The 27,741-nt window shown below is 35.6% G+C and overlaps 3 protein-coding genes across 3 annotated transcripts; 1 reads left to right on the top strand and 2 right to left on the bottom strand.

Moving 5' to 3' along the window:
- Positions 1-39: 39 nt before the first annotated feature.
- LOC132187138 (small RNA degrading nuclease 1) lies at positions 40-6,506 on the bottom strand. The gene is made up of 13 exons (XM_059601335.1): positions 6,355-6,506; positions 5,909-6,217; positions 5,564-5,746; positions 5,362-5,451; positions 4,793-4,861; positions 3,096-3,236; positions 2,799-2,915; positions 2,654-2,723; positions 2,412-2,512; positions 2,111-2,245; positions 1,918-2,025; positions 1,092-1,196; positions 40-789 (listed from the first exon to the last, which is right to left on the bottom strand). Exons 2-13 carry the CDS (start codon positions 5,939-5,941, stop codon positions 376-378), a joined length of 1,566 nt encoding a protein of 521 aa, XP_059457318.1. The 5' UTR covers positions 5,942-6,217; positions 6,355-6,506; the 3' UTR covers positions 40-375.
- A 2,321-nt stretch (positions 6,507-8,827) lies between these two features.
- On the bottom strand, positions 8,828-10,929 carry LOC132188352 (F-box protein SKIP2). The gene has a single exon (XM_059602775.1). The coding sequence runs from the start codon at positions 10,768-10,770 to the stop codon at positions 9,157-9,159; it is 1,614 nt and encodes a 537-aa protein (XP_059458758.1). The 5' UTR covers positions 10,771-10,929; the 3' UTR covers positions 8,828-9,156.
- Positions 10,930-23,909: 12,980 nt separating this feature from the next.
- Positions 23,910-26,064, top strand: LOC132186768 (cyclin-D3-3). The gene is made up of 4 exons (XM_059600820.1): positions 23,910-24,830; positions 24,935-25,136; positions 25,274-25,404; positions 25,517-26,064. The coding sequence occupies exons 1-4, from the start codon at positions 24,327-24,329 to the stop codon at positions 25,889-25,891; spliced, it is 1,212 nt and encodes a 403-aa protein (XP_059456803.1). The 5' UTR covers positions 23,910-24,326; the 3' UTR covers positions 25,892-26,064.
- The last annotated feature ends 1,677 nt before the right edge of the window (positions 26,065-27,741 follow it).

The following is a 27,741-nucleotide window of genomic DNA, read 5'->3' as shown; positions in this document are numbered from 1 at the left end:
AATTTGAAATTTAATTATAATTTTAAATATCACACTAACTTCAAAATAATAAAAAGAGAATAAATTGAAATGAGTAACTGTAACGAAAGCTACAACGATTCAGTGTCAAAAAACATCATGTCATTTAACAGAAACAGTTCAGTTATTTTAAACAAACTTGAGCCTACTTTAAACAAAGTACATGACACACTAACGTACAAGCTATCATTTCTCGATTGCTACAAAAAATCAAGCAACTCAATGCTTGGGAGATCTAAACGCCCTAGACCTCTTTCTTTGCTTTCTCCTGCTTATTCCTCCCCATGATTTAAATTTCCACACAATAATCTACGGAAGAAATAACACATTTGTGTTTGTCGCCTGATGGCATCTTCACTAGGGATGTTTACCATGCCTAGATTTTAGTTTTTTTTTAAGTCCAGCTATCGTCTTATCCAGGGTAGTGATTTGAAAATCCCTTTTGCTCAATTCTTCCTTCAATCTTCCCATCTCTTTCAAATGATCACAGCAGTGATTTGAATCTGCCATCTCCCTTTTGCTCAGCTCTTGCTTTAGTCTTCCAATCTCTTCCAAGTGGTCACAACACTGATTCGAGGTATCCTCTTCAATTTTCTCATTGGTCTTTAATTTTTTGGATGCACCTGAGGTCTCCTCAGCTTGGAGAGCTCTCTTCTTGGATGATATTTGGCTAAGGGAATCATCATATGTCATTTTACGGACAAATAGACTTGCAATTAAGCCTGTGGTGAGCTTTAGTTTGACAAGTTTCTGTGGCCTTCCCATCGAGTCCTAACAGAGTAGAGAATAACAAGATTTTAGTTGTATTATCCAAAATAGGCTTCTCTCAGGCATAAATGCATAGAATGCAGGAAATTGGGATCTTGTGGCAGAGTACTAATGCTACCTAACGCAAGTGCCTCAATATGAATAACCCCTTCATGATAATAATCTCATCATTTTATGCAACAGGAATAAACATTAACTGTTAATAGTACAGTAAATCTAGTTCTCAAAATGTAAAAACCAACAGAAGATAGGGATGACAGGCAGGTAGTACAGTAAGTTGAAAGAATCATATCAACCCTACGTACCTTTTCTTGGCCCCCTGTGACAGTTTCATATGCTTGATGTGCCTCTTTTGGATTCTTAAATATGGCAAACGCAGAATATTTTCCTCCTTGCACTTTCTTAGATGACTGCCACAAAATCATTGACAGCACATTAGAACATCACAGTAAAACCGTGGGGTGCCGAGGGATGCACAAATCAAGGCCAAAGGAAGATACTACTTAAATACTTGCAAACACCCACACTGCCCATCAAAAAAAGAGAGAGAAAAGGGTACACAAAGCAAAACTTAACTATCTTGTGCATGAGTATTTGGCAGAAGCACATAAATGGGTTGAAGCTAAAGGCGAATAATAAGCCCAAAAAATGTGATGAATGTATGGCAACCAGAGAGTTCTGTGCTTGCCAGGAACAGATCATGAAATCTCATTGGTATTTTCTTTTTTAGTCATTCCATCAAATGGAGGCAGCTTCCTACATAATCTACCAACAAAATATATGATTAAGCAGCATGTGTTTAGATTAGCATGTCCCCATCCGTTCATAAACAACATGATCAACAGATTTGAGCCTAAGCAATCCATTAACAGCCCAACTAGCAGCATGGTTCAATGGAACATCAAATAAATTTTTGTGAATGGGCCAAAAGAATTCAAATGGATGGTAATGGTTAATCCCATGTTATCAAAAATTCCTCTCTTTTTTTTGTTTGGCGTAAGACCTCCATCAGGATCTATCATATAATGACTCCGAACATACTCACACATAAAACACACATCCCCCTGGAATCATAAGCTTAATATAGATCTTCTAAAAGAAAGAAAAAGACACCAATGGGATATACTCAACCTTTGGTTCAATTCTAAAATCCCCAGGAAGGACTTTATGTAATTCTTCAGTAGGCACATTGTTTGGTATCCTGTGGAGAAGTAGCTTTGCCATTTCAGATTCAGGTACCTATAGATAATTTAAAAGGTATGAATCAGCAAGGATCACATTGGTAAGAATTTGAAATGACCAGAAATTATATGTCTAAACTTACATCCTCTGGAACCAAGGGAATAACATTATCAACACCATGCTCTATCTTAGCAAGAACAAGTTTCATTGCAGCACATGCATCATCTAGACAATTGTGCGGAGCACCCTTCCTCCGAACTTCATAGCCCAACACAGACTGTCAACAACAAATGGAAGAAATAACTATAAGTCTAAAACAGCCTGTAGTTGCTTGTCTATTATTCACATGGATATGCCAAAGAGGAGTCCTTTTTCAAATCATATCTTAACACTGATTAATAAAACCTGAAAGGTAAAGTAGGAATAACACATTAAGAACTTGCCTTACACAAATAATTCAGAGATGGTTTTCTATTGATCCGTGCATCCGAATATTTGAAGATAAGTGAGGTGTCAATCACTCTAGCATGATCTAATTTCAGTGCTGTATACAACAGAACAGATAAAAAAGAATACAAACAAAAAGAAGAAATGCAAATATTTAACTACCTCGCACATGAAATTGAAAGACCGTGACAGTTCAGTCAGAGAGAACTTCAATATCTAGTTATAAAGCTTAACTTACCTCGCAGGTCATTATTTAAGCTGTGGCCCACTAGAATAGTACCATTTGACAACAGCTTCTTCAGGGATTTCTACAAAATGCACCTAAAAATATTAGATAAAGAGTTAATTCCCAAAAAAAATTGAAAAGACAAGCCAAATAATACCTGCACATCTGCCAATGAACAACTAACTCCTTCCAAATCTGTTGCACTGACTCCTGTTATATCAGTTCTATAATCCACAACTGCTTTATTGGGATTTACATGTTCATCAAGTTTCACCTGCAAAACACAAAGCTCACTAGAAAAGATTGTACGACTGGGACCACTAAAAGGTCTAAAAACAGTCTATCCAGCTAGCCAAAGAAGAGATTTTTTTTTTTCTTTTTTCCCATGGAAAAAGAGAGACATGGGAATTACTATTGCAAAAAGAGATTGAACACAAACCAAATTAATTAATACCTGTAAATTACGATCCACGACACAAACTCTCACCAAAGCTTCAGTGCCATCTTCACAGAGAACCATCTCACAATCAACAGCAAGTATCACATTTGAGCTCATAACCTTGGATTTTGTACTGAGCTTTGTAACCACCCATTCCTGCTTCAACATTTCCCACCAAGTTTAGGCATCCAAGCTACAGATGAAATTGAGAGCAACATTCTTTCCCCATCGCATGAAATTATTAATATAAATGAGCACCAACGGTTACAATTTATTGTGTTTGTGTTTTCATCCAAATGACGTGGACCTAACACCTTACTACCACCAAATCCAAATTTAATTCTAAGGGGCTTCTGGTCATATTAGCTTACACTATCTTTTCTTGATAATCAATTGCCACAATAGCTAACTCTACACTAGAGTGCACACAAATTAGCAATCATTTAGTTCATATTTGCTCCCTAAGCTAATAAACCATAAGCTGCCTACATTTAGCAATTAGGAATGTACTAGTAGCAGATTTAGCAACTGAAACAATGTAAACAAGGTAATAGTCAAATATTGATGTGATACCCCCGAAAAGATAAGTTTCACATTGAGTAGGTGGATTGTGATGGTGCTACATGGGTGTCAAGTCCCATATTAGTTCCTTACTAGGTGGGGCCTTATAAGTGATTTGAAGGACCTTCAATTGTAACTTGATTGGCCCTTTTAGAGTAATAGCGCAAATGCGACTAACGTTTTCCTTAAGTCGTAATAAATGGTATTAGAGCAACCTTGTAACACCATATGGTGTTTGGGCACAGCAATGTGATGTGGGCCCTCATGAAGATGTCAATGATTTGAGTGAGGGAGATTGTGATACCCTGAAAAGTTAAGTTCCACACTGGGTAGATGGATTGTGATGATGTTACATGTGTGCCAAGTCCTACATTAATTTCTTACTAGGTGAGATTACACTTTATAAATGATTCTAGGAGATCCAATTGTAACTTAACTAATTCTTTGGGAGTAATAGCGCAGATTCATAACACTTTCCTTAGGTTGTGACAATATGTCTAGAGAAAGACCACAAATACTCTTCTTAGGTCATGAGAGTTGTCTAGCCAAAGAATAGAAATAAATACCTTAAACTACAAATATGTTACAAACCATTCTCTTGGGTATACTCAGGGGCAAAATCAAGAAACAAAATAAAATCTATGAGGTATTTACAAGTGAGGATAGGATGAGACGAAGATGTATAAAAACATGACAACCGACTAACAGTAGCTAGGAGTGGCTCAGTTCAATTTAAAGATGTGACAATAAGAGAAAGGTCATAATAATGTGATTTAACATGTTGAGACTAGGAAAAGATTTGGTGGTTCATCATAAAATACAAATCTATAATGAGAAAGATGACAAAAGAGGACTTATGTTGAGTTAGATTGAACAATCATTTAATGAACCTACAATAAGCATGAAAAATATTGAATATTGTGAAAAGGAAACAAGTGTTAAATCAAGGCAACAAGCAAGAAGTACATATAAAAATAGATTTGATACACTCCTGGTGCCTTTGAGCTTCCTCGTCTTTTGAATACATTTATGATTACTTATTTAAAAAAGAATATAAGGAAAAAGAGAAACTTGACAAGTAAACATAAGCTAAGATTTTTTTTTTTTTGTTGGATAAATAGGAAAAGTAAGCAAACATTGCAACAACAAACCTCATCATTTGATGGGAATGAATAATCCAACGGGTACTGTGGGTGTTCCATTGTTAAACGAACCAGTCTCTGCACTGCCATTGTCACAAGTTATCAAGATATACCATACAGAATATAAACATATGGTTCTTATATATTGGAAGAAAAAAATTAAAAGAAAAGAATGCAAGAAATAATTAGTATTCCAGCAATTTGATGAACACTTAAGCCTCATCACTCAATAAATTCGAACGCACATTGTCAATAGTGAGGGCATAATAGCAAACCAAAACCAACAGAATTTAGTTCATAGTCACAAGGGCACAAGCCAAGGAGATAATTTTTTTTTTTTTTTTTTTATAATAAGAAATCAACACATATGATCACTTATCAAAAACAAAAAAAGAAATCAACACATATGATTAAAAGTGTAAGGCGCCCCTAAGCTACCCCTCAAGCTATAAGTAAAACACAAGTAATCAGACACAATAACTGAAGAAGAAATTAATGATGATTTCAACCAGGCAAAGTGCTCTACTGCAACTAAAACCCCAACCCACCAAATGCCTCAAGTGATACCCAAACCATACCTGCTCGGGGATTTCATCATCTGGGGAATTCTTTGTAAATTGCTCCACCATGTCCCGCTTAACATGGCATTGCATCATTTTAGCAAAAAACTGAGAACAAGGAAAAACATAAAAGTCATATGGTCTTTATAGGACATGAAACTCAAGTGGTAAAGAAAATATATTATCCCAAATGGAAACTCTCTTCAAACAGTTGAATTACCTTCAAATCATCCTCTTTAGCAAAACTCTTGAGAAAAGCAGCCAACACATGATTTGACCTCCTTGTTGGATCACTCAAGCAAGCTCCAAGCTTTTTATCGTGAACATTCAAAAACTCCTTCCAGTCTCCATTCGTACCCTTCATTCCATGTTTCTGGGCCAACTTCACCATCTCAACAAGGACCTATTCTCACATTCATACTATTATTAACATCCCACATAAACAATTCATAGACTCGTACCGGTGTTTGTTATGTGTGTGCAGTAGTAGCATGTTCCCAAATAAATGCTTTTCTCGGAAACAAAATGGCAATTGATACCCGAAATAGAGAGGTCGGCGGTTTACCTTTTTCTCTGCGGTATCGAAGAGCTCGTCCATTGGAGTGTGTTTTGGTGAGGGAAAAAAAACGAAGAGAGAAGAAAGGAGTAGGTGACTGCGCGTGGATGCGGCCGATGGCTGATAAATTAGAACAGTTACAATATATGGTTTTAGGTTATGGGTGTTATGGTTTGTAGGGATGGGCACGGGTCGGATATCAACTATTTTTGCCACCCGACCGGGATACAGTTACCTCTGTCTGCCAGGTTTCGGGTTTTGCGGGGCGGGTAATGCAAGCGGGGCGGGTGTTATGGATCTTGCAGTGTTGTTTTTTCACTGTCAGTCACAGACCAAAAATCCAACCCAAAATCGTCAGTTCTGCAGGCGACTATACTTCAGAGAAATGAAAAATCCAACCCAACATAAACAACATAATCAGTACTTCCCAGAGAGAGAGAATGAAAGAGAGATACCTGAGAGTTGAGAGGGAGCGGCGACTGGCGAGGGAGAGGGAGCGGCGAGAGAGAGAGGGAGACTGGGTTTTTTTCTCTTGAAGGAGGCGAGACAGAGAGAGGATTAGCGAGGCGGGGCGGATCGGGCGGATACGCACTGCCCAAAAAATTTTATACCCGAAACCCGTCCCGCCCGCCCTAATGGTTTGGTTTAGCGGTAGCGAAGGCTGTTAATGATATCACGCGATTTCTTTTGTAATTTTAAATTTCTACTATAAAATACTTTTGGCTCTTTTTAGGCTTTCAAATGTGTGTATAACTTATATACTACACTAAAAGTTATTATTGAATTATTCTCCCGATGTACATAATATTATGGCTTTATCGCTAAAGAAATGTTAGAGGTTAATATTTTTCTTATATTCAGCCCATATTTTTTTATAATCAACCATTAAATTTATGGACTTACGAGGATCTCACATAAGTTAATGGTGGACCTCATAAATCTAATTATTGATCTATTAAATTTATAAGAGAATATAAACAAAATATGAAAAATTTATTTACTCATAGCATTTCTTTTATCGCTAACACATTTTTTAAAGCTAACTATACACTCTGGCTGCCGGAGGCCAAACAAAACGTGGTCACCATCTAGCGGCCACCACCAGTACTGCCAAATCAAACCATGGTGGCGGTAGCAAATGTTCCTAATCTTTTTTTCTCTTGTATTTTATAGAATAATTTTTTAATTTTTACAAAACACATTTTCAAAATTTTACCAAACTAATTTTCAACTTTTCTCAAATGTGACCCTAACCAGATTAATTCTCAACTTTTACCCTTTTTTTTTTTCAAAACTCAAAACACTTCTCAAAATTTTACCAAACCGACACTTATATCACCAAATATCTCTTCTTTTAATTTATAAAATAAAAATGTGATATCCAACATTAATCTTCGAAACCTTTTGGGTAGAGTTTTTTATCTATTAAGTCCAAAACTGTGTCCAACACTAATGGGCTGGAAAAAAGACCCAAACAAATCTAACCAAATTGATCTGGGCTGGGCTAGCCTGACCCCAACCTCTAACCCAGACTATCGAGCTGACTTCTGACTCCACCGGGTTACCGTGTCGAGCCCAGTCCAAACTAGTCCGATTGATTCGAGTGTCCGAGTACGGAGAACCGATCGAGTTACACATGGAATAGGATCCTCTATTATAAAATGCATCGCATTTGCTAGCTGTAAAATAGCAGTCATACAGGTCACATAAGCAATGGCACGAAGAAAAGGCATAACCCTTACCTCCCACAGGGGTCAATTAAAGAGCCAATGCATAGAGACCGGCATCTTTGGATAGGAGAGCCGAAAGCGAGAGTGATAAAAGAAAAAGCAAATAAAAAAGGGGAAGAAAAGAAGAAGGAAAAAAAAAAGTTGTGTGTGACTTTGACTTATATGAATTATACACAATTAAGTTGTGCTTTCTATGTAAGCAATTGGTTTTTTATAATGTTACATTAGTTGCCTTGCACGAGGATTGAGGAATCTTCTCCAATACCATGTTGTTTTGGCCCAAATGTTTGATAAAATGGCCTAACTTTGTTTTGGTCAGTCTGCCCAACTTGCTCAAATAGACTAATATCAGTCTGGCGAAGTTTATGCAACGACTGGGTGGATGTCAAGATCATGAAAGGTAATTGGTTGACAATTCAAGCTTTAGGCACATGAACTTTTTCAAAGTGTAGTTCCTTGATGCAATGTAAATTATACATTCATTTCATGTCGTCAAATTGTTTGCATCAGACTTTGTTTCCCAGTTGCTTAACAGCCCAGTGTTAATCAGTTGAATCCCAATAGCCAAGTTTTTCTTTTCTCGACCGTTTGATCTGTGGTTTATCAATTATCATTCATAGACATTGATAAGATCCTTCCATTTAGCAACACACTAGACGGCATAGCCTTAAAGGACAAGGTCTAAACTAAGAAAGATTTATGGTGGACGGGTATAATAAGCAACGAAATGCTTTGTGGAATTGAAAATAAGCGCAGATCCGAAGATTTCAAAATAGGATTAAGGGTAGGTGCCTTCTCCCATTAGGAGATACATAGATAGGGGGATAATGGAATTCTGACCAATGTTCTGGAGAAAGATTCCAATAACACTCATACTAGCTTTCATTATTGCAAACTAGTCAGGTGTGTCTTCAAGAAGCCAGAAGTAACATGGTTTTTGCCAAAAGTATTCTCATTTTGGAAGCGTATTACTTCTTTATTAAATAAAATGGAAGCAAAAGAACTGAACCTGCCCTTGTGGAATTAGAATTAAAGGGCAGGTTGCTGCATAACTTCCCAATAGTTGCTGGCGTATAACGCCAAGGATGTCTCGAGTCTTGACAAAGCAAGAACATGTTTGAAAAATAGAATTCGTAAGGTATACACACAATATTTCAGAAGAAATCTCCAAGCAGATAAGACCAAAAGCTTCTGCACATTCAACAAATCATAGCTTCATATTACAGATCCAATCGACCTGCTGTGTATCTTGCTAAACTACCACCACTACGCATAGTGAAGAGAACAATAACATGAGCAATTCAACAAAAGTACAATGAAGCTATTTGGCATACACTGTTAAGCAAAAGCAAGAAGGGATCTTTCCCAGGCCATTCATTTGGCAAATACAATTCAAAGAAAAGTAATAAAACAAAGCCAGAAATCGGCAACAAAGACACAACAATCCTATCAGGAATACTAGGTGGTATTGGTCAGAGCCAAGAGCCAAGAGCAAAGCCTTTTCAGACTCCTACAAAGACCCCATCATCATAAGTCGCCACTGAAACTATCATCGTTGTTTGACCACCTCCTGAATGTGCATGCCACAAAGTTCCAATCAGCAAAAAATCCAAACTTTGTCCTAAGCATCGCGAACCGGCTGTTACCACTGGACGAAGCATTGGCTACCTGGTTGCCAATTGGTGGGAACTCCATCCCACTCTCATGAACTCCAATCTCACTACCGCTGCCATCCAAAGGTTCAATATCACAAGCATCTAGAATCACAACTAAAGACCTTCTGCGCTCCCGCAACGAATCCACAATCTCACTGCTCACTCTCCTACATTTCTTGACCTTAACCTTCACCAAATTGGGACATCCCCAAGCAAGCGTTTCGACACCCACATCCGAAATGGGACACGCTTTGATACAAAGCTTCTTCAACGCCAAGCATTTCGTGGCAATGCACGCAATCTCGGCATCGCCGATAGTGGCGCTCCCGCAGACTGCCAATCTCTCCAATTTGACGCAGTTGGAAGCTATCGGAGCCAAAGCCAAAGACGTAGGGTTCATCCCAATCAAACAAAGTTCTTGCAAATTGGGGCATTGCTTAGCTATAGCCATCAAACCCTCGTCGCCAATCCTATTAGTCCTCCACCCATCAATGTGAAGCTTCCTCAAAAGCTTGCACCGCTCAGCAACGGACGTAAGCCCGAAATTCGAACATTCTGGGATCTTCAAAATGTGCAAAATCTCCATTTTTGAACAATTCGAAATCGCACATAGTCCCACATCGCTGACTTGAACCCTCTCGAGGTGGATTTCGATTAAACCGGTATTGAAATTCCCTAACATGTTTAGGACCTTATCCCACTCGCCCAAACAGCGAATGAGCTTCAAAGCCCTAAGCTTTTTGGAACCGACTATGAGGGGTCCGAAGCACTGGCCGTTGATGAGCTCCTTCAAGCAGATGGATTTGAGCGAGGAAGCCGCTGCGCCGGGGCCGATCGGATCGGCGGAATCATTGAGGCCCCGGAGCCGCTTTACGGAGAGCTCCTCGAGCGCCGTGCAGTGGTCGAGGATGGCGTTCATGGCACGCGCGCCGAACATGCACGAGCCAGCTGAGAGCTTCTTCAGGCCCTTGCAGTTCTTAGCGAACTCGGCGACTCCTTGGTCGGTGAGCTCGCGGCAGCCGCGCAGCTTGAGGCGCGTGAGGCTCCGGCACCGGATCGAGATCAGCATCAAAGCGTCGTCGTTTATGCTGATCGATTTCCGGTCGCATCGGAGGGCGAGCTTCGTCACCGTGTCGAAGCGAGTGAACAGAGAGGGCAGGAAAGAGAGTATATCTGAGCGGGCGTTGACAGAGAGACGGTGGCGGTTCTGACCGTCGACGCGGAACCACCGGTGGCAGACGAGCGAGCAATGTTTCCGGTCGCCGGAGCCGAGGAAATGAAAAATGCTGGCCAAGCACTCGTCGGGAAGATCAGCGGTGCAGTCGCGCCCAACGACAACGTTTTCCAATAACTCCGCCTCTGCCGCCGCCTCCACCGCTTCGTTTGGTTCAAATGCCGAAACAATCGCCGATGTTCGAAAGTTGAACCGATTACTCGGGCGGTTGAACTCAGTCGGAGCCCCGAACGCCGAAGAGGACTGGCCCATTCAAAAACAAAACCGTGCTCGATACCGAGTATTATGGCGACGGGGTGTAAATCAAACGCGCCACTGAGAGAGAGTGAAAGCTTCGGTTCTTGTGTTATTATCAGATTGAAACTCTTGTAAGAGAGCGCGTTGCGTTATTATAAGATTGAGTGCGAGAAATCCATTGGCAATGTAAATAAGTAATTTAACCCGTCAAATGGGGGGCCGAGGGCGTGTTCTGTCCGCACGCATCACAGCCGACTCATCACGCACTACGGCACTAGGTCATGGAACGCGCTTTCTTTCTCCTTTGTTTTGCGTCTGATTCTGTGATGGCGTGCATCAGAGCCGTTAAAGTGAATGACTAAAAAAATAAGGATTTTTTTTTTTTTTTAGTAAGGACTAAAAAGGAGTTTGTTTTAAAAAAAAAAAAACTAAGGACATGTTTGGGATTGCGTTTGAGGGGTTTAAAAGTGCTTTTAACACTCAAAAAGTCCGTTTAAAGAAAAAAAATATTCGTTTGATAAAAAAATAAAAAACGCTTTTAAGGGTTTAAAAAGCCTAAAAATAGCCAAAAAATAATAATAATACTTTTAGCAAAAGCTTAAGCATTAAACTTTTGTCCAAAAGCTTTTTTTTTTACTTAAAAGCTTTATTTCTCAAACGCAATTTCAAACATGCTCTAAAAGAGAGTTGATCAACTACAAAGACGTTTAATTTCGTTGGGAGTCTTAGGACCCCGCGTTTCCAATTAATTTTTCTCGTGTTTTAAACCATGAAAAAATTGTTAACTTTGTTAATGTGATTTGATGTTCATATAAAATAGTATGTGTTATTTACGATAAAAAAAAATATTATAAAAATAAATAGCGACTTCAAACTATCTATAAATGTTCAAAGGTGATTTCGACAATTCGTATTTGACCATTTAAAGGTAGCCGAACCACCCCTGATACCTGTGAGGGTGGTTCGGCCAACCAAGATTGCTAGAAGGGGTTGTTGAATCCCCTCTTCTTCTTTTTTTTTTTTTTTTTTTTTTTTTTTTTCTTTTTCTTTAATATATATATATATATATATATATAATTTAAAAAAAAAAAAATTACTTGTATCACAATATAATTGGTGCTTATATATGTACTATGTAGCACATTAATAAACTCTATCAACTTTTTCTAATAGTGCCAATCTTTTTCTTTTTTGTTTCTTACTTCAAAGAGTATTTAATGGGTTTTTTTTTTTTTTTAATTTTAGTTTTTTTTTCTGTCCACATAAAAGGGGGAGGGAGATTCGAACTAATAACTTTCGTTTTATTACGCGTCGTCTCAACTAATTGAACTACCTCTTAAAAGCATTTAGTGGTACTTATCATACTTCATTAATCAAATTGACAATTTTCCCTTAAAACTATAATTCCTGTGATGTGATTTATGATGATTTTTTTTTTTTTTTTTGACACGTGATTTATGGATTAGATTAACTAAATGTTGCCCCATTTGTTGTTTTAAATGCCCGTAAGGCCCTTATGGGATCATTTTCTGCTTGACTTTGTTGTTGTTGGTTTTTCCCAACAAAAAAAAAAAAAAAGTGAAAAATGACTCCTTTGACCACGACTTAGTTCAAAATTTTGTATTATTATTTATTTATTGATAAAATTTCCACCGAATAAGTTTCTATTAAGATTTGGAAAAAGAGGTTGGGAAGCTGATCATTTGGCAAGGACCATTACCAAATTTTTGAGGGTGGTTTGGTAAAGTTGGGTGAATTGCTTTAGGTTTTAAGTTCTAAAAAATGTCAAATTAATAATTAATTTGATTAAGGTGACATTTCAAACAAGCGGCGTATGTTAATTCCACAAATGAAAAATAAAAAATTTATGGGTGTTCTCTTAAAATAAAAACAAAAGTTGTTGCTTTACACTCAAGGGTGATATCTACTCGACAGCAACTACCGGAGTATTTGTGCTAGACAATTCTAACGTCCACAGTGAGAATACCTGATAGATTATAATGTTATTACGAAGCTACTTTTAAATTTTTCATAACAGTCATAAGGCCAAATTTTTTAAAATTCAATTATAATATTTGAGAAACTCACATACAATTGATCAGTGATTAGATTAAAAAAAAATTTCAAAATTCAAAATTCAAACCCTTATTTTGTATAGGGCTGGGTATCGGTCGGTTGGGACCCGTTAATGAGCTTATCGGTCGGTTAACCGATAGCTTATCGGTTAATCAAATCCTAACCGATTACCAACCGATAAGAAGTGTTAACCGAAAATTATCGGTCATATCGGTAATCGGTTAACCGGTCGGTTAAATCGGTTTGGGCTTTTGTAAGCTTTTTATTAGACTTTTACTGGTTGCTAATTGGACAAAAAATTAATTGTTTTGGATGTCCAAATACATTTTGTTGGGCTAAAGCCTAAAATAGCTTATTAAAAATTAGTTATTTTAGAGTATATTTTTGGTTAAAATAGCTTATTAAAGCTTTTTTTTAATTGATCCACTACAATAATAAATATAAAATTCTAAAAAATTAAAAATTAAAATAGTTTATCGGTCATATCGATTTTTCGATAAAAAATTTTTAACCGATAAGCTTATCGGTACAAAATTTTTAACCGATTACCGACCGATAGGTGATAACTATCGGTTACGGTTAATATTGGTTCGGTTAAAGTCGGTAATCGATTAATCTGCCCACCCCTAATTTTGCATGACTCTTCTACTCAAAGTTGCACATACTTGAAATGCATCCTTTTGTTAATATATGTACAAAACTTATTAGTTGTGAATATTAAAATCCTAAAATGTTGTTAAACCAACAAATCTTCCCAAAAAAGGACAAGATCATGGATTGAAAAGTTCAAAAAATAAGAAATAAAATAAAAAAATTATGAAGAATGATAATGGAATCTTCCAAAATACAAATTTATTCAAAGAAGACAAAGGACGAGGTACTGCAGGCGAAGCGGCGACGAAGAAACCCTGGTTTGAAAACTTGAAGGCACATGGAAGAAATCAACGCTCAACGCTTCAACATCAACCGTTGGTCAAATACGTTAATATCACTGGTGCAGTTGTGAGTGACATGGGGTTTCCGTGAGTTTCCACGATTTTTTTGTTTCTAATTAATATTATTTAGGAAAATGAAATTTCCACACTTTGAAATGTCCAGGCCGAGGACCATATTCGTCAACTCACTATTGCCGACTTAGCTTACCTTCAACAATGGGGGGCGGTGTTTATACTCTTCTGCCTTTCAAAATATCTTACTACTCTTCAATGTTTTTCATACCCTTTTTTTTTTTTTTTTTTTGTTCCGTTTTATGTTTTATATTCTCAGGGAAAAAAAAAACTTTTCTAACCCACAAAAAAAAGAAAATTTAAAAAAAAATTATAAAACAAAACACATCGACAAAGCAACCCACAACTTTATATTTTATTTTTATCTATTTTGTTTCTATTATTATTGCCAAGCATCATCACCTTTCTAAAGTTACAAAAATTGTTGAAGTAGATATTTGCATGGTCGAAACGGATGGTGGAGTTCTCATGCAAAATAAGAAAAAAAATCACCGACCCAATTTCCAAAAAATTGAAAAATTTCTAATACTTAAGTCAGTAAAATATTTTAAAATAAATTGAATAGAGAGTTTTTTTGGAAAAGAAGGGACATACTTGATTTTAGGGGTAACCCCTATTCCTTTTTAGATAGGATTTTTAGAGGTGATTCTTAAATGCTTGCCATTTGACGGGCTAATAGTAGTTGTGTAATAATTAACTGTCAAAGTATATGTCGTGTAAATTTGCTGCCTGGGTATGCCTTTATGTAAAAATAGGCCTTAGGCTTTAGGCCATATGTTTATGTATTAAATCACCAAAACGAATTGCTCTCCAGTAATATGAATCCAAGTTTTAGGTTGGGCCTAAAACTTGGGGAATGTCTAGCTGAGTGTATTGGTTTTGGGTTAGCCTAATATTAATATTAGCCCAGCAAGGCCTGCAGTGCATCCTGTTGTTCTGCACAGACGAGGTTTTAAGCTTTAACCCATCAGGCCCCTTTTGAAGTTGAGCTACTGACTTGACACATCACACAAGGTAAAGGATATAAGAGTGATGTCATGGGCTTCATAAATTGCACTTCTCAAAACTTTTCACTACGGAAAATGAAAAATAATAATATTTATTTTGCGGTCAAAATTTAAAATTAATGTACTTAATAGGAAGAATGTTAGGCTTATAAATAAATTTTACAAAAAAATTTTTACAAACTGATATGGCATAACATGATTGGATATAAGATAAGTTTAAATTTTGAAAAACCTAATCATATTGTGCCACATCAGTTTCTAAAAGCTTTTTTGTAAAATTTGTTTGTAAGCCTAACACTTATTTTTTAATAATGTATATGTGTCATCTACAACTAGTGGCGGAGCCACATCCCCCTCCCATACATAAGGTCTACAAAAATTTGATTTATATATATATATATATATGTTAGAAAGCTGGAGGATAGAGTTTGAATTGATAGCCCCTTAAAATATTCAAAAGGCTAAAGTGCATACCACAAAAAAAAAAAAAAAAAATTATTCAAACCTAAAGCCATACCCAACAAATAAATAAATGCCTTACCAAATAAATAATTGAAGTGATCTCACCTATTGAGGACAAATTTTCATTTACACTTTTCACCTACCACAATTAGCATTCGCTGCACAGCTTCAGCAATCATTTGTGCTACTCTCATTCATTTTTACACACAAGGTGTGATTTTCTCTCACTTTCTTTATTATTTCTACCATTTTCACTTTCTCCATAGACTCTAGATCACTCCATTTCATCCCCACACGGAATGTATTCTAGTATACGTCGATTTATGTTTTGTTGTATAAGTCGATATAGGTTCACTCGTATAATACGACTTATATAAGAACTTATGTATTGTAAAGAATCAAGTCAAGAAGCACAATATAACCCTAATATATAAAGAGGAAAAGAAAAAAAATTATTGTCATTACATTCTAGTCTAGCATTCTAAATGAATGTCAAGCTTCTTCATTGTTTACGGCTACTCAATGGGTTAAGTGAAAGTGACCCAGCATTATATTTTTAAAAACTAAAAAATAAAAAATTGACATGAGAGAAATAAGTATATTTTAACAACTAATTTTGTTATCTGTATATAAAAAGGGTAATTTATGGAGTAGTTAAAATTATCTTAAAAGTTAGGTGAAGTCATGTTTGTCGTGTTCAATGCACTGTTCTTTTCATTTGATATTACTTGAACAACAAGACTACAGACGAAACTTGCTAACATGGCCTTACTCTATGGTGTCATTATCGCCAACTAAAATTTCATCAGTTTCCGATTGAACATCTCTTCCCTGAGTTGTGATATTTTAGCGGTGATGTGACCGGACATTTCCGACAATTGATTTTTGGTTGTTCAAGTTTGACCCAATCAATCATCTCGTATGATCAATATTTATAACATATTAACTTTCTTATTTGAGCAGCACCAATGGAAAAGAAACAAGTGTTGAAGCTGCTTTCAGGTTGGATATTTGGCATTGCAGCTGTGAGGTTGAAGCAATGGAGTGGATGTCCCACTTGTGCTTGGGGGGTGGGCGGGTGGATTAGTCAAACAGGGAAGTTGGGCATTCCCCTTCAAATAGGGAAGTTGAGGATAGTCAAAGTCAACAGTGCCATGATTGGTATGGTTTCCATGGCCAAAATTGAACGTTGCTGCTCCAGTGGATGGCAAAGTATATCTTCATGATTTTTGCTGGGGTTCCTGGTTCCTCAACGTGGGCACTATAAGTGCAATCAAGAGTAGCCAAAATGACAACACGATTGTGGGTGGAAGGAAAATCATGAATAGTCCCATCTTTCACTGAGTACTACTTTATAATTCTCCCCCCTTATATTAAATCTTACACATTTGTTTAAGTCAATATTAATTATATCTATTTAATTTTAATCAGTTAATTTCATGTTTGGACTTTCTTGCAATCATTAAATAAAATAAAATAAAATATATCCAGGGTTCATGAATCATGTATTTGTTGTAGAAGTTTGGAGTTTCAGTAAGATGTGATTGCTTATTTGATCTTGGGCTTGCTGCTGGGCTTAATCCCAACTTTTAAGCCCAATAATTGTGGTCTGGTACGAGGTGGTTATTATGCGTCCACCCATGACTGTGTTAAGCTGGCCGACAGCTAGGACCAGAATCCAAGGGATGTCGAGCTCAATTCAAGGAATCAAGGGCGGCTCAAGGTATTCTGAGGTTTAAAGGCCAAAAAGTCTAAATGCGACTTTTTTATTTTAATATAATGACAAGTTTCGCTTCGACGGTTTAGAAAAAGGAAAATGATTGATTTCTTCGCCTTCGATAGGCGGGTCTTTCTTTCATTTTTCTCATTTTCAAAATTACTGTTTTAGATCTATTTTAACAAAACGAGATAAAGCGTATAATTAAGAATTTGTGAGATGAAAGATTGATTCAAGTGACTCATATCTTACAATATTAATGGGTTACTTTCAATTACTCCTTTTATATATATATATATATATATATATTTTGTTTAATAAGATAATTGATCTAAATGTTGATTTGAACTGTTACATTAGTCTTATAAAATAATTATACGATAAAAATGTAATTTATGGCATCGACTTGTGTAATGTGTTTTAAGTGACTTCTCATATGAGTTACTTAAAAAAAAAAAAAAAAAAAAAAAACTTAAAATATATCAAGTCAATCAGAATGATATGAATGTGATAAATAAAAGTGAATAATAATATTACTCAAAGTTAAAATAATAATAATAATAATAATAAATAAAATAAGATATAAAGGATGAATAGTGATCCTTTATATCCGAAGAATGACTTGTAGCATCTCCTTTAAAATGAGGGAGAAGAAAAAATTGGAAGGAAAGCGATTTTAACTAAGACTTGGTTGTTCAAAATAAAAAAAAATATATATATATAAAAATAAAATAAAAAACACATTTTTTGGAGTTTTTCAAACTATCTATTTTTCATCAAAATTTTAAAATTAAATATAGACAATTAGAAAAAGTCCAAACTTTTTTTTTTTTTTTAGGGGATCTAAGCTGAATGCGTTTAAAAGGTCCAATGTGGATGCTATTTGCCACCAAAATCCACCAGGCACCAACCATATGCAATTAATCCACCTCTCTCTCTCTCTCTCTTTCTCTTTCTTTATATGGAACCCATAAAAGAAAAGTGAAGGGAAGAAGAAAGCTAACAAAAAATACTAGGAAATGGCCTAAAAAATTAACCCTTCGTGAAGCCCTATGGACAAAGATAGAAATACGAACAGTGGAGTGTTGTTTATCTCTTTCGTCGCTGGCAATTCAGACCCTTTATCGTGCAACACAAACAAAGAGTTAAAAAGAGCAACAATTCAACAAAGATGACACAAAGTAAAAATAAAAAATAAAAAATAAAAATGGTTTCTCTAACTCTCTATCTCTCTCTGAGACCGAGCTTTCAAATGGTTCCTTTTAAGATTTGGACTGCATGAATATTAAAGACATTGGAAACGACAGAAAGTATAACACTGTATCCTATTTATTGCTTTATTCCAAAAAAAAAAAAAGAAGATACCATAATATGATAAAAACAATTTGAAAAGGACCATTATTTTATGCCTCTCCCAGTCCCCTTTAGTTAAAAATTAAATAAAAGATAGATAAATTTATACCTCTCCTTCCGCTTGTCAGTGTGTTCTGTATTACATCCAACCCAATAGTTTAACCTTTGTTTGGTTTGGTTACATATCTAACTATCTAAGTGTTCAGTTATAAATTTTTTATTAATTATATGTATCTACAATCATAGGCAGTTGATATTTATGGAACACATTGTCTATTTGCCCATTAAAGTCCCTCATGCCACCTAATGTAAATTATGCAATGAATTCTATTAAAAAAAAAAAATTAAAAAAAAACCCTTTCACCATTCACCTCAATTTCACTTATTCAGCTTTCAAGTGTATAAATTTCAAATAGTAGCATCGTACATTTATGTTGTTCGATGTGTAGATATTTTCATTGTTTGATAGTAATTGATAGACAAGCTGCGAGTGAGACGATTTTCCAATTTTTGGAACTTTCCTACTAATTTCTATGGAGGGTACGTGTTACATAATTACATTTGCTATATATATAGCTGGTGTTATAATTCACTACACTCTCAATTATTAAAGTATATGATAATATGAATTCTATGGGTTTATTGTAGCTTGAATATTTATAATTTGTGTCTTTTTCTTAGCTCAAAACCTATAGAGTATAGTATATAGTCCACCATTATATGTTCTCTTTCTTCTCTTTTTTTGGTAAATTAAACGCTTTCCATTAATATAAAAGAAAACGAGATTAATTATTGAGCTCATCTAAAGACTACGCACTGCCCATTATCAAAACCTTTAACTTTAAATGAAAAAAAGTGTACACGTGTTGCATGGATGGGAGGCTGGGAGCCCACCTTGCTGGGTGTTTTACTGTGGAAACGTGAGAGTTAAACAAAATAGCAATAGCAGCTACAAGGTAGTGCATTAACTGTTTGCGTATTCTATATTGAGGGAGGGAGGATCAGGAGGGCGCAGAGACAGAGGAGGAATGGGGGACACCGAAGGAGGCGTACGGCGTATGTTTCAGGCGGACAGGACGGCAACACTTATGATAGAAGAGAGAGACAGAGAGAGAGAGAGAGGGGTTGGCATTGGCATTGCTAGTGGCTCCTCTGTTTTCGATGTTTACCTTTCTATTTCTTTTCCGACCTTCCCAATACTTATGACCTGTCCCTTCTGTACCTCACTACTCACTACCCAGTACCAATTACCAATACTTTCTTTTTTTCTTTTTTTTTTTCGTTTTTAAATTATTCTTTGTTATCAAGGTTGAGTATATGAAAAATGAGAAAGGCTATTTACATTCATATTTTTATATTATTATTAAAATTTAATTTTAATAATAATTTTGAATCATATCAAAAAATGTAAAAATAAAAGTGTAAAGAGTAGGAGTGTGTTGTATTGTCTCTGTTTGCCCAATGGCAAAAAAATTATATTATTCTTCTCAAAATTAATTCTCAATATTTTTACTTTTTATATTGTATTAATTATTATTTTTTATTATTTAAATAAAAAAAATCACTACAAAACAATTTTTTTTTTTTTTTTTTCATTTTTTTCATACAAAACTTTTTTTTTTCTTACATCAATCAAATCTACTACAGTTTCAGGTTGCCTTGATAAACTTTGAAGTTTAAAGTGATAAATTTAAATGAGGTATTTTGACATTTAAACATTAATTACATAATATTTATTTAAAACCCATTTTTTCGCCTTTGGAATCCAAAATTACTAATTATAAACATAATATTTGACTAGTATGCTTTTATGTGTATAATACTAATTTATGTTTTGTTGACATTCTACAACTAACAAGACTTGTGTTTTTCTATTTTTTTTTTTTTTACCATAATCGGGGCTTTAATAATAATGAATTACGAGTCCAATAATAATTTTAAAAATTACATTATTTTTTGAGTGATACAATAAAAACTTCTAACGAATAATTCGTTAAACTCAATCCCGTAAATTTTGTTGTGGCAATACCTTTTTTTTCCCTTAGCATTGTTTTAGACTCAATAATACCTTCTTCATCTTTAGGAAGAAGATGAAGAAGGGATTAAACTATTATTGACCAGATTTAGTAATTGTTTTGTCGGAGCTATATTATTGACCAGATTTACACTCCTTTTTTGTCCGAAACCATCCATTTTTGTCCTATTGAGTAATCTATCACCAAAAAGGTTTTGTTTATATATATGAATTGATTGGAATTGTTGCGAAATTTCTTGCCACTTTTTCAGTGCGATGATGGAATTGTCCAGACCACGCAACAAACAAAACATACGATGCCCATGCTAGCTTTGCAAGTGAGGTTCACTTTCATTTGTCCTTTATTCGCATTTTGGCGCTAAAACCTATCTTCAATTTTCTTCCATAAGATGTGTGACATTTGATGAAATGGACAATGCCTTCCATTTGCATTACAAAAAATTCTGAGATTCATTGCTGCTCCACTTCAATCATTCTTCAATGTTTGTTTGTTTGTTTATGTATTTTGGGTTTTTTCTTTTGAGAAAAAAAAAAAAAAAAAAAAAAAGTTTCTCACATGGGGTGAAAACTGTTTTGCATTTAAGTTATTTGTTATTATTATTTTTTTTTACTCACAGAAAACCCAAAAAATATAACAAAGAAATCCGTCTTTTATGCTATTATGGCACGTTTAATTGTGTTTAGGGTAATTACCTTTTACCACATAAGCTACAGTGCTTTGATACTTTTATTTCATGAATTACCAACTATAACATCTGACTTTATCAAACTATTATCTTATGACAAAAAATTTCATTCTGTCAGTCAAATGAGTTAAAATTGATAGTTAACTGTGATTAGCGCAAAATTATCATTGACATTCATGTTTGTGCTATGATAAAAGTAACACCAACATATGTTTTTGTTCCGACTTCCAACAAACCCGGGCAATTTAGCATATTAGCAACATGAATTTGTATTAAAAAAAAATAAAAAAATGAGAAAAGAAAAGACAGCCTTAGGATGGTCGACCTATGAAGCTAAAGTCTTGTAAAGGTCATAATAGGCCCAAACAATTGTTGTACGAAAAATTTCACGGGTTTTCCTGAACTCCGGTTCCCACTTCAAGACAATATCCAAGTTCTCCTCTGTTCTGTGGTAGGTGAAAAAAATCGAAGTTACATTAATGGGCTTGTTTGTGAAGGCGATCCTTTTAAATTATTATTTTTTATTTGATACTATTAACACAAAACTCAACTCATTTTTTCAACTCTATTCAAAATTTTATATTCTTCAAACAGCCTAAATATAATTTAAACTCTTTTTTCTTCTCAATATTCGCAATTTTGAATTCAATTTTTATTACACAAACGAGGCCGGGATTTCAAACAAGTTTTTATTACACAAATTCATATGAATGGTAGGGAAATGTGGCATGTTTTGAATAAAATTTCAAAAAATAAATTTAATTATTTTGGAAAAACTTCGATACATTTAATTAAAAGTTTTTAAACTTTAGATAATACTTTCAAAACGTGTAGAAATTCAAGGAGTTTTGTGAAGTTTCCCTTAATAACTACTTTGATTAAATATCACGTGCACTCTGCCAAGTTCCGTACTGAGAATAACTTTTACAAGGTCTTAGTATAAATCAAGGCCTTGTTTGTTAAACAATAAGGCCTTCTTAGATGCATTGTAAAAATAAAATAATGATTGGTATAAAAAAGTAAAAAAGTGGTATTGAAAAAGTGAAAATTTTTGTTTTGTAGTTTTTTTTTTTTATTTAAATAGTAATAAAAAATAAATTATGTGATATAAAAAGTGAGAATGTTTTGATGTTAATTTTTTTGAAAAATGAGATGAATAGTGTGGTGGTAATGGGTTGTTTGCAAGTTTTTTGTGCCCTCCAATGAGAGGTTGACATATCAGGATGAAAAATAAAAAAAAATAAAGTGTTACTAAGGTTTTGTTTGTTTTGGCGTAAATGATTTTCTGAAAAATGTTTTCCGTATTATATATTTGGTGGACGGAAAATAATAGTCAACATAAAATATTTTATGTTTGACTGAAAAAAGCTTATTTAATTTCCGAAAAAATTGTTTTCATTTTTGAAAATTGTAAACCATTTTTTTGAGTTTGACAATTTCATTCTCAAATCGACATACCCATCCAGAACCTCCCCAGGACTTCACAAGCCCAACGTTAGAACCTCACTTGAACCTGACCGAAACACTGCCAGGACCCGGTTGGAACCCCGCCAAGACTCGACCGGGACTTGATCGGGTCCCACCAGGACATGGTTAGGGTATTTTTTCATAATTTAAAGTATATATATATATATATATATATATATATATATATTACAAAAAAAATGTTTTCCACTGAAAACATTTTTCATCGAAATAAATGGAGCTTAAAATAGTGGATCTGACCCTTCTAACACTTATCTATGAAAACAAAAAACCTATCCATTTACTTACAGGGAATGCTAGATATTCTCCTAATTCTATGTGAATATTGTTTTATAAAAAAAATGACGTTTATTTCTCACTCGATTTAAAAAAATAATATTCACCTAGAATTAATAGAACATCAAGAGATCACATAACATTTTCGGTTACTTAACATATGGTATTATGGCAACATTTAATTTTTTTCGTTCCAAGCTGAGGTGTCAACTTCTCATTGGATAACACAAAAATACTTGGTTTGTATTAAGACGTTATATAAGTAATTCTCAAAAATAATATTACTACCATCGTCAAATAAAATCATAAACAAATGCTACACATTCAACAATAATACTAAATGTCACTCTCGTGTCATCCTTATATTATATTAACATTAATATAACTTTTAAAATTATTATTAAAATTGATGTAATTGAATAATAATTTTAAAAATCAAGTCAATTTTAAAATAATTAAAAAAAAAAACATAAATCACAGGTCTCCCCGTGGCCTCTGGCATTACTTCACATTCAAACAGTTCTTGTCATCCTTTCTTATTTTTCTTTACACTCAACAGTTCATGATCCTCATGTCATCCGGTTGACTGACAAGTTCTCTCCCATCGTTCCACGCGTCCAAATGCCTGAAAGCCGTGACACAGCGAGTGACCCTATCACTACCCACCGATTCCCACCAATGAAGTATAAAAAAACATCTCTCTGTCGCGCGTTGCACAATTTTCCATTCCTACATGGACAATCCCGTTTTAGATGGTCAACGCCTGTGCTGTCTAAACACCAACCCACAACGCCTCTTAGGCGCGTCCACCACACATTCCAAACACAAACTCATAAACTTTCCGAGCGTGGGTTCAAGAGCTTTAGATGTAAGTGAGGCGACGAGACAATATCCCAAAACTGCAAAAATTGATAGGCTTTCGTAGCTATTATATACCACGGATACCCGAATACGTATCGGACCGAAACGTATCACTCTTTTGCTTTTTTGTTTATGCAAGTGTATCAGTCTTTTTGCTACTTTCCCTTTATGCGAGCACTGCGCAGCGTGCAGATACTCTTTAATACAGATTCTATATAAGGGATTTGCTTATTTTCGTGCGCAGACTCGGCCAGTGTGCGTTACATACATATATACTTACAGATATTCCACTTTCCTGCGCGCCAAACACCCTAATATTGTCCTTTATTTATTGTGGAAAATATTGGGAGTGGAATTCAAGTTAGAAAAGAAAGAAAAGAAAAACCAGGAAAGAAAGGACAGGCGTGGAGGGCGTCTCAGATAAAACCCTTCGCCTGCTTACTCCATTTGGGTCTCTCTCTGTCTCTCTCTGTCTCTTTCTGAATATTGTAAAGTGGTGGAGAGAAACATATGCAGAGGATGAATATTGATATGGGTCTGAGTTCAAGCTTTAAACTTTTCGTGGTATAATGAGCACAGGCCTCAATCTCTTCTTCTTAGAAGGTGATGGCTCTGCAAGAAGAAGAAACCCAACAGCTGCAAAGTCCACCAATGCTCCTTGATACTCTGTTCTGTGCGGAAGAGAGTTTTGAAGAAGAGAATGGTGTGGAGGAAGAAGAGAAAGAGAGTGAGAACCATGATGAAAATGTGAAAAGGCACTCACTTTTCCCTTTGGTTTTGGTAGAGAATGACTTGGGGTGGGAGGACGAAGAGCTTGTTTCTCTAATCTCCAAAGAGGAAGATACCCACGTGTGTTTGAGCAGTCTGGTCTCAGATGGGTCTCTAATGGTGGCCAGGAAAGGGGCTGTGGATTGGATTTTGACGGTTAAAGCGCACTATGGGTTCTCTGCTTTGACTGCTGTTCTTGCTGTGAATTACTTTGATAGGTTTGCTTCAAGCCGGACGTTTCAGAGGGAAATTCCCTGGATGAGTCAACTCGCCGCCGTGGCTTGTCTCTCTCTGGCTGCCAAGGTGGAGGAGATCGACGTGCCACTTCTCTTAGACCTGCAAGTATGTGAGATTTATCCATGCAACCTGGGTGTTTGTTAAATGTGATAATGTTTGTTTCCTGTATTTGCCATATGTTTTAATGTGGGGTTCCGTGTCATTTTTAGGTGGGGGAATCAAAGTATGTGTTTGAAGCAAAGACAATTCAGAGAATGGAGCTTCTGGTGCTGTCCACTCTTAAGTGGAGGATGAACCCGGTGACGCCAATTTCCTTCTTTGATCACATTATCAGGAGGCTCGGCTTGAAGAACCACTTGCATTGGGAGTTTCTGTGGATGTGTGAGCGTCTTACTCTCTCTCTTGTTGCCGGTAAGCTATGAAATAGTTATTTGCTTTGTTGTCTATGAAATTGCCCATATGCAACAGATATTGAAAATCGGAGATATATTCATTTATGATCTTCCTCTACTTCTGATTTTGTCTTTAATATTGGGTTTTGGTTCCAGATCCAAGGGTTATGAGTTATGTTCCTTCTGTATTAGCTACTGCAACAATGCTTCGTGTAATCGAGGATATTGAGCCGTGTAATCCACTGGAATATCAGAACCAGCTTATGAGTGTACTTAAAGTCAGTAAGGTGTGTATCTAATTACATGGTTTCTATGTTTCATGGAACTCCTCCTTTTGCAAATTTTTTCCAAATAGTCTATCTATTAGTTAAGAGCTTGATTTGATGATGGCTTTAACAGGAAATAGTTTGTGGGTGCTATAAGCTCATCCTGGAATTGTCAGAGAGCCACGGCCACATTCACAACCAAAGCCACAATCGCAAGCATCTCTCCATACCTAGCAGCCCAAATGGCGTCATTGATGCAATTTTTAGCTGTGATAGCTCCAATGAATCTTGGGCTGTGGCGTCATCCGATTCATCGGCACTGCGACCAGAGTTTCCTTTCAAAAGGAGCAGAGCGCAGGATAGCGCCAATGAAGCATGGGCTGTGGCGTCCGCTTCCTCGTCACGGACACCAGAGCCTCCTTTCAAAAGGAGCAGAGCACAGGATCAGCAGATGCGGTTGCCTTCACTAAATCGTGTGTCTGTGGGTGTGCTTAGTAGCCCTCGTTAATCTTCCTTTGTCTCAATGTCTACTATTAAACATGGCATGATACAATTTCTCTTTCACATATTATTAGCAATATCTCTTTTGAAGGCGCAATTATGTTGTGTTCTATGATTTATCGTTGCATTTCTGGCTGAATCTATGATAATGAATATGGAGATCGTATTTTACTTCCCCATTTTCTGATTTAAGTTCGGAGGTAGGATGAATACAAAAGGAACGGTGAGTGTGTTGCTTTACCTCATCTCATAGTTTTTCTTTTACTACATTTTGAGATAATTTGAATATCACATGCGTATAGATAACATAATTCCAAGACTTTTTCTTTATCTGCATAAATTGCTTTTTCCCAGCCATTTGATCTCATTAATTTTGGTGGTAGTGGAACCTTAATTTAGATAGGCAACAAAAAGTCTTTGGTTTGTTCTCTTAATTGGACACACTGATTACTTGACAGCTTTAGGGAAAAAAAAAAAAAAAAACAGGCAGGTGAAAGCTGAATGGTACTTGTTTAGTGGTCTGTTACTTAAGAAGATAGATCAATTGGAATTCTGAAACCCCAAGGTCTAAAATATTCTTTAGATTAGGTAACTGGATTTGAGAGCTCCTCCAAAAAGGTCAAAACTCAATAGCAAAAGTCTTAGTAAACAACAACCAAGTCGGTGCTAGCTGACTATCTCTTCGTGTTCTGAAAACATCTCTCTCTTCCAGAACTGCCTAGATTTACAAAACGAAACTAATCTAGCATTTTAAAATAGTCTAGACATGTCTGTTGTGCTAAACTATATAATATATTTGACAAATACTGCGAGCCCATTTATACTCCTAGTAATGTGTTCTGTATATTGTGCTCCACATATATAAGGAATCTTTTCTGTGTGGATAACTGGTCCAAAACCTAAGCTTGATAGTAAAACACGTTAAACTTTGTTTCCATTTAATAAGCTTGACTTGAGCAGTAAACAAATATTTGAATGTCATCCGATTCTTACTTTCGCAACCCTCATTTTGGTTTTAATGGGTAAATAAATAATTTGTCATCTTAACCTGCCTGATTTTTTCTATTTGTATTATTTAGGGGTACCCTGTTAAAACTAATATGATTTGTGTGCGGTATAGCATCTTAGATTTCGAATATGAATTGTTAAATAAAAGATCGATTGAGTTAGCGCTTAGAAGTTAGGTTTTGCTGCAAGTCTTTGCATATAATGTGCTTTGCAATTTCTTGACCATATTTTTTCTAATCTGCCTATGGCACTAATTAAGTTTGGAATTAAGAGCAGAAGTAGACCAGTTTTAAAGTATCCATAATGACATGCTGTGTGTTTACCGGTTTATTGATACGAGTTTTTGTGATAATGAAAGTGAAAGTTTTAGGAAACCCCTCCTCATTCATGAAAGGAACAAGAAAGGACATGAATTTCTTTGTTGCATTTTGATCCTTAGAACCACACACACAACCCTGGAAAAGATAAAAGGTGGAGGGAGGCTGAGAATACAGGTATGGGAAGTTGGGTAACCTTTAGATCTTGTGGGGAATCGGATGATGTCCATTATGAATAAATTTTTATTGGAAAAAGTGTTCTAGGAAATTTGTATAAGAACAACACTAACTGCCAGGACAGCAGAAAAAAAGGTGTTTTGATACTTTGAACCACCGAGAAAACCTGAAAAGCTTAAAGGTTGAAGAAGAATATTGGAAATTTTGAGAGTGGCCAATGAATAGATGGTAACTTTTTGATTTTGTGGGGATGGCTTGTGGCTCTACTTTAGCTTTTACTCCTAAAGTTTGTTATAGTTCGGCATAGATTACATTATATATCTTTTATTATCATAATTCATGTGTGTGTGTGTGT

Source organism: Corylus avellana, chromosome ca7 (genome assembly GCF_901000735.1).
Source record: "Corylus avellana chromosome ca7, CavTom2PMs-1.0".
NCBI classification, from domain to species: Eukaryota; Viridiplantae; Streptophyta; class Magnoliopsida; order Fagales; family Betulaceae; genus Corylus; species Corylus avellana.
The sequence above is the reverse complement of the archived record's forward strand: the minus strand, read 5'-3'. Positions and strand labels throughout refer to the sequence as shown.

Bases quoted from the DNA above. Each gene is read 5' to 3' on its own strand.
- LOC132187138 (XM_059601335.1), bottom strand. From the start codon at position 5,941: ATGGACGAGCTCTTCGATACCGCAGAGAAAAAG. The intron at 3,237-4,792 runs GTTTGTTGTTGC...ATGTTGAAGCAG, and splicing joins CATTCCCATCAAATGATGAG to GAATGGGTGGTTACAAAGCT. The intron at 2,916-3,095 runs GTATTAATTAAT...TGTGTTTTGCAG, and splicing joins TCGTGGATCGTAATTTACAG to GTGAAACTTGATGAACATGT.
- LOC132188352 (XM_059602775.1), bottom strand. From the start codon at position 10,770: ATGGGCCAGTCCTCTTCGGCGTTCGGGGCTCCGACTGAGTTCAACCGC.
- LOC132186768 (XM_059600820.1), top strand. From the start codon at position 24,327: ATGGCTCTGCAAGAAGAAGAAACCCAACAGCTGCAAAGTCCACCAATG. The intron at 25,137-25,273 runs GTAAGCTATGAA...TTTTGGTTCCAG, and splicing joins TACTCTCTCTCTTGTTGCCG to ATCCAAGGGTTATGAGTTAT. The intron at 25,405-25,516 runs GTGTGTATCTAA...TGGCTTTAACAG, and splicing joins GTGTACTTAAAGTCAGTAAG to GAAATAGTTTGTGGGTGCTA.